Genomic DNA, 6,679 nt, shown 5'->3' on the forward strand with positions numbered 1-6,679 from the left:
ACGGCGGCCTCGGTTACCGCTAGGTGAGGGGGAAGTGAGAGCAGAAGGGGGGACTACAACTCCCGTCATGCTCCGCGCTCAACGCAAAGCCCTCTGGGTAATGTGTCCACAGACGGAGGCGCCCCAGAACTACAGCTCCCGTGATGCTCCGCGCTCAGCGCAAAGCCCTCTGGGTAATGTGTCCACATGCGGGGACCAGAACTACAACTCCCGTGATGCCCCCGCGCTCAACGCAACGCCCCCTGGGTAATGTGTCCATAGGCGACGGTGCCGGAACCACAACTCCCGTCATGCCCCGCGGCCGCCGGGAGCGGATATCCGGTGGGACCGCGGGGTGGGGGCGCGGGACCAGCAGCCATGGTGAGGAGCGGGAAGAGGATGGGGGGGGGGGGGGGGAAGCTATTGGGGGGGGCTCCCCATTGAAGAGGCGCCATAGGGGGGTAATGGGGTGCCCCATTGAGGGGGGTCCCCTTAGTGTGTCCCCATAGGGAGCGGCCTGGGGGGGTATTGGGTCCCCCCCATAGGGAGCAGGTTGGGGGGGGGGGTCTTATTGGAGCCACCCATGTGGTAGCGCAGAGGGGGGGGTCTCCTATAGGGCACCCCATTAGAGTGTCCCTATAGGGGTGCCCTATGGGAAGGGGGACCTGTTCTAGTGGGGGGGCTTTGGGAGGGGGGGCTTCAAGACTCCCTATGGGACATATAGGGGGTATATAAGATTCCTTATAGGACATATAGGAAGCATATAAGGTTCTATATAGGACATATAGATGGTATATAAGATTCCTTATTAGACATGTAGGCGGTATATAAGATTCCATATAGGACATAAAGGGGGCATATAACACTTCTTATGGGTCATATAGGCGCCATGTAAGACTACGTATTGGACGTATAGGCGGCGTATAAGATTCTGTATAAGATGTATAGATGGTATATAAGATTCCGTATAGGACATGTAGGTGGTATATAAGATATCCTATAGGACATAGAGGGGCCATATGGGATTCCCTATAGGACATAGAGGGGACATATAACACTCCCTATGGGTCATATAGGCGGCATATAAGACTGCGTATTGGGCATATAGATGGTATATGAGATTCTCTATAGAACATATAGATGGTATAGAAGTTTCTGTATGGGACATGTAGGTGGTATATAACATTCCCTGTAGGAGATAGAGGCTGCATATAAGACTCGCTATAGGACATAGAGGGGGCATATAACACTCCTTATGGGACATAAAGGCAGCATATAAGGCTGTATTGGACATATAGGGGGTATATACGACATTAAGGGGGCAGGGACACCAAATCCCCCTCAATAGAGGGGATGGGGCAGATTTGCCCCCCCCCCCATCCCATTTTGCCCCCCCCGGGGCAGATCCGCTTCATCCTGATCCAGAACCGGGCCGGGAAGACCCGCCTGGCCAAGTGGTACATGCAGTTCGACGACGATGAGAAGCAGAAGCTCATCGAGGAGGTCCACGCCGTGGTCACCGTCCGCGATGCCAAACACACCAACTTCGTGGAGGTACCGGCCCCGCGGCCCGGGGTTTGAGCCCCAAATCGCCCTCTTCCCGTTGTGTGCCCCATAGACGGGGTGAGAATTGGGGATGGAGCTTGGGATGAGGCTTAAACCTGGGGCTTGGGATGAGCCCCATTGCCCCCATTGCTCCCCGTTGCCCCCGTTGCCCCCATTGCTCCTATTGCCCCCATCGCCTCCCTTTGCTCCCTTTGCCCCCATTGCCCCCGTTGCCTCCATTGCCCCCCTTTGCCCCCATTGCCCCCGTTGCCTCATTGCCCCTCTTTGCCCCCTTTGCCTCCATTGCTCCCATTGCCCCCTTTGCCCCCCAGTGCCCCCATTGCTCCCATTGTCCCCATTGTCCCCTATTGCCCCCATTGCTCCCATTGCCCCCCTTTGCTCCCTTTGCTCCCATTGCCCCCCTTGCTCCCCATTGCCCCCGTTGCCCCCATTGCTCCCATTGCCCCCCATTGCCCCCATTGCCCTCATTCCCCCATTGCTCCCATTGCCTCCCATTGCCCCCATTGCCCCCCTTGCTCCCCATTGCCTCCCTTTGCCCCCATTGCCTCCATTGCTCCCATTGCCCCTATTGCCCCCATTGCCCTCATTCCCCCATTGCTCCCATTGCTCCCTATTGCCCCATTGCCCCCGTTGCCCCTGTTCCCCCCATTGCCCCCCTTGTCCCCATTGCCCCCATTGCCCCCAATTGCCCCCATTGCCCCCATAGCTCCCATTGCCCCCCTTTGCCCCCATTGCCTCCATTGCTCCTATTGCCCCCATTGCCTCCCATTGCCCCCATTGCCCCCCTTGCTCCCCATTGCTTCCCTTTGCCCTCATTGCCCCCATTGCCCTCATTCCCCCATTGCTCCCATTGCCCCCTATTGCCCCATTGCCTCCCATTGCCCCCCTTTGCCCCCATTGCCTCCATTGCCCCCATTGCTCCCATTGCCCCCCATTGCCCCCATTGCCCTCATTCCCCCATTGCTCCCATTGCTCCCTATTGCCCCATTGCCTCCCATTGCCCCCGTTGCCCCTGTTCCCCCCATTGCCCCCAATTGCCCCCATAGCTCCCTTTGCCCCCATTGCCTCCATTGCTGCTATTGCCCCCATTGCCCCCTATTGCCCCATTGCCTCCCATAGCTCCCTTTGCCCCCATTGCCCCCCTTGCTCCCCATTGCCTCCCTTTGCCCCCATTGTCTCCCATTGCCCCCGTTGCTCCATTGCCCCCCTTGCCCCCCCCTTGACCCCCATTGCTCCCCATTGCCCCCCATTGTCCCCCTTGCCCCCATTCCCCCCTTGCTCCCGGTATTCCCAGCCCCATTCCCGCGTGTTCCCTCAGTTCCGGAACTTCAAGATCATTTACCGGCGCTACGCGGGGCTCTACTTCTGCATCTGCGTGGACGTGACCGACAACAACCTGGCCTACCTGGAGGCCATCCACAACTTCGTGGAGGTGAGGGCACCCCGGCATTAATTAGTGTTAATTAATGGCCATTAATCAATTGGTTAACGTTACCGAAGGGGCATTAATTAATTGTTGTTTAATTGTTGCTCATTAATGGACATTAATAAGAATGTTATTTAATGTTTTTATTAAATTAATTATTTTATTAAATTAATTATTTTATTAAATTAATTATATTATTAAATTAATTATTTTATTAAATTATATTATTAAATTAATTATTTAATATTAATGTCAATTAGGATTAATGGTCATTGAAAAATTAATGTTATTTGTCACTAATTGTTAATGTTAATTAATTGTCATTACCGTTAACTGATTAATGGTCATTAATAAATTCATGAATGTCAACTGACAAATGATCAGTAATAAATTAATTTTGATTATTGGTTATTAATAAATTAATCAACGTTAATTGATTAATGGTTATTAGTTGATGTTATTTGCCATTAATTAATTGAGATTAATTAATGGTTATTATTAAATTAACTATTTAATCCGTGGTCATTAATGCATTAAAGTTAATGGTCGTTAATAAGCTAACATTAATGGCTGTTAATTAACATGAGTAATTAGTGATGTTAATTTATCAATAACCGTTAACATTAATTTATTTTCATTATTATTAATGGTAAGTAATGGTTATTAATAATTTAACATTCATGTCGTTAATAAGTTAATTAACGTTAATTAATGGTCATTAATAAAGTAATTAATGCTAATTAATGAGTTAATGGTCATTAACGCGCCCCTCGGTGCCCCGCAGGTCCTCAATGAGTACTTCCACAACGTCTGTGAGCTCGACTTGGTCTTCAACTTCTACAAGGTGAGGCAAAGTGGGGGGGACCACGAGTCTCATCCCACCCTGCGGGGGGGGGATCTGCTTTGGGGTCCCCACCCCACACGTGTGGGTCCCGCCCCACATCCATGGGGCTGCTCCTGCAGGTCTACACGGTGGTGGATGAGATGTTCCTGGCGGGAGAGATCCGGGAGACGAGTCAGACCAAGGTCCTGAAGCAGCTCCTGATGCTGCAGTCACTGGAGTGAACGGGACCCCCCCATTGCCTCCGGGGACCCCCCCGGGGGGGCTGCCGAGGCTCTTGGTGTCGTTGATGTCCCCCCCCCATCCTTGTGCTGTGAATAAACGTGGCTGTGATGGAGCAGAGCCTTTGGGGGGGCCACAAGGACCCCCCATGACCCGTTGGGGGGGCTCTGCCGGGATGGGGATGTGGGGGGGCCATAGAAGGGATGGGGGCACGGGGGGGCCCATAGAAGAGATGGGGACAAGGGGGGGCCCATAGAAGGGATGGGGACAAGGGGGGGGCCCATAGAAGGGATGGGGACAAGGGGGGGCCATAGAAGGGATGGGGACAAGGGGGGACCCATAGAAGAGATAGGGACAAGGAGGGGCCCATAAAAGGGATGGGGATAAGGGGGGGGCCATAGAAGGGATGGGGGCACGGGGGGGGCCCATAGAAGAGATAGGGACAAGGGGGGGGCCCATAGAAGGGATAGGGACAAGGGGGGGCCCATAGAAGGGATGGGGACAAGGGGGGGCCATAGAAGGGATGGGGACAAGGGGGGGCCCATAGAAGGGATGGGTGCACGGGGGGGTCACAAAGAAGCCCTGGTGGGGGTCACAGAAGGCTTTATTGTCAATGGGGGGGGACACACATTGACCAGGATTCCCGGGATTCCTCCTTCTCATCCCAACCTCTTTGTATCCTGGGATCCCTCATCCCAACCCCTTTGTATCCCGGGATTCCTCATCCCCATCCCACTCCCCTCATTCCTGCGCCATCCTCTTGACGCTGGGATTGGGATACTCGGGATTCTCGATGGCTCCAGGTCCGAACTTGAACTCCAGGAATTCCCGGGCATTGTTGGGCGCCATCGCAGTCAATCCCGCGAATTCCATCGGCACCCGCGGCTGCAGGAATCTCTCTGGGAATTCCACATCCTGGCGGTGTCCCAGCCACGTATCCTTGGTCATCACCCCCCGTCGGGAATAGAAGGGCCACAGATCCACATGGAGCCGGTTGCTCCGGCTATAATGGACCCGGTAGAATTCCCCCTCGGCCGCCTTTTCCCATAGGAATCCTTCAGCATCCTCCACCGCTTCCCCGGCGGCCGCCGCCACCAACCACCGGCACTTCCCAACGTCCTCTTTGTAGATCCCTAAATCCACATCGTAATCCCATGGGATGATATCCCGCAGGCGAACGGCTCCCAATAAGGATCCTCCTTCCAACCAGTACCGGATTCCGGATGCTTCCAGGACGGATACGACGTGCCGGGTGGTCTCGCGGAGGGCCCGGAGGCAGCAGGGGGGGGTCCAGCGCCCGGTAAGGATGTATTGGGGTGTTCCAGCATGGATTGTCCCGAAGCACCGGGCTGTGTCCTTCCCGCATCCATACCAACGTTCCCGGCCGTCGGGAAGCACTTCCCGCTTGATGCCCAGATCCCGCATCAGCTGCCGGCGCTGGTTTTCCAGCCTGCTCTGAGCTTTCCATTGGTTGTGAGGGGAAAGGGGCAGGCGCCGGGAGAGCGGGAATGCCGTGGGGACCACGCGCAGCTTCCAACCCCGGAATGCCGCCTGGATGAAGAGCGCCGTGGGCACCGGGCGCGCCAAGGGGAACGGCAGAGCGAAGAGATCCCGGGTGCGCAGGAGGAGCACGGCGGCGCCTTCCACAGCCTGGCAAAGGCCCGGGATAGCGGGAGCATCCCGGTACCGCACCGTCCATTCCCGCGGCTCCAAGCTCAGCTCCAGGCACCTCAAGGGCACCGGCCCCACGGGCGCCACCGCAATCCGGGTATCCCCGCTGCCGCGCTCCAGCGCATCCCGCATCCGCTCCAGCAGCCCCGGCAGCGCCCGCGTGCCGTCGGGAACCAGCGCCACGTGCCGGGTGCGGATGTGGAGCTCGGGATGCGCCAGCGGAGGCGGCCGCTCGGGAACGGGAAGCACCGGGAATACCGTGACACCGGGAGGTAACGGCAGCGGGGGGTACAGCACCGTGTCCGGGGCCACCACCACCGGCAGCAATAGGGAGGAGAAGGCTCGTGCCGTTCCCAGCACGTCGTTCTCCGTGGCCTCGAAGTCCCGGAGCAGGACGGTGACGCCGGGAATGCCGCGCGGGATGCGGCACGAGGATGCTCCTGGCGCCGGGGGGGGGCGGCGGCGCCGGGCCCCAAAGCCACACGCAATAGAGGAGGAGGAGGTTGAGGCCGATGGCTGCGGCAAGGGCGGCCTGGCACGGGGTCACCCGCATGCTGGGGCTTGGGGGGGGGGCTTAATTAGTCGTCATTAGTTGATTAAGTCGTTAATTAGTTGTCGTTAATGAGGTTTTTAAGGAGCCCCCCCCCCCGGCCCATCGCTCACACGTGGGGTGATGCTGGCACATGAGGCCCGGTGGTGCTGGAGGGGGAAAGAGGCGTTAATGAGGGGTCATTAATGTGGGGTCGTTAATGAGAGGTCATTAATGAGGAGTCATTAATGAGGGGGTACTAATGAGGGGGTATTAATGAGGGGGATTAATGAGGGGTAATTAATAAGGAGAATATTAATGAGGGAGTGTTAATGAGGGATCATTAATGAGCACTTATTAATGAGGGAGTGATTAATAAGGGGGTATTAATGAGGAGGATGTTAATGAGGGGGTATTAATAAGAGGGATAATTAATGAGGGACAT

General features: G+C 55.8%; 2 protein-coding genes across 2 annotated transcripts; one reads left to right on the forward strand and one right to left on the reverse strand.

Annotated features, from left to right (window-relative positions):
- The first annotated feature begins 284 nt into the window (after positions 1 to 284).
- On the forward strand, positions 285 to 4,154 carry AP2S1 (adaptor related protein complex 2 subunit sigma 1). The gene is made up of 5 exons (XM_030474996.1): positions 285 to 360; positions 1,384 to 1,533; positions 2,864 to 2,977; positions 3,756 to 3,815; positions 3,935 to 4,154. The coding sequence occupies exons 1-5, from the start codon at positions 358 to 360 to the stop codon at positions 4,034 to 4,036; spliced, it is 429 nt and encodes a 142-aa protein (XP_030330856.1). The 5' UTR covers positions 285 to 357; the 3' UTR covers positions 4,037 to 4,154.
- A 466-nt stretch (positions 4,155 to 4,620) lies between these two features.
- FKRP (fukutin related protein) lies at positions 4,621 to 6,673 on the reverse strand. Its single transcript, XM_030474986.1, is given in 2 exon segments — positions 4,621 to 6,180; positions 6,182 to 6,673. Coding segments are annotated over 2 exon segments (1,482 nt in total). The 5' UTR covers positions 6,259 to 6,673; the 3' UTR covers positions 4,621 to 4,775.
- Positions 6,674 to 6,679: the final 6 nt, after the last annotated feature.

This window comes from Strigops habroptila, unplaced genomic scaffold (assembly GCF_004027225.2).
Source record: "Strigops habroptila isolate Jane unplaced genomic scaffold, bStrHab1.2.pri NW_022045628.1_ctg1, whole genome shotgun sequence".
NCBI lineage: Eukaryota > Metazoa > Chordata > Aves > Psittaciformes > Psittacidae > Strigops > Strigops habroptila.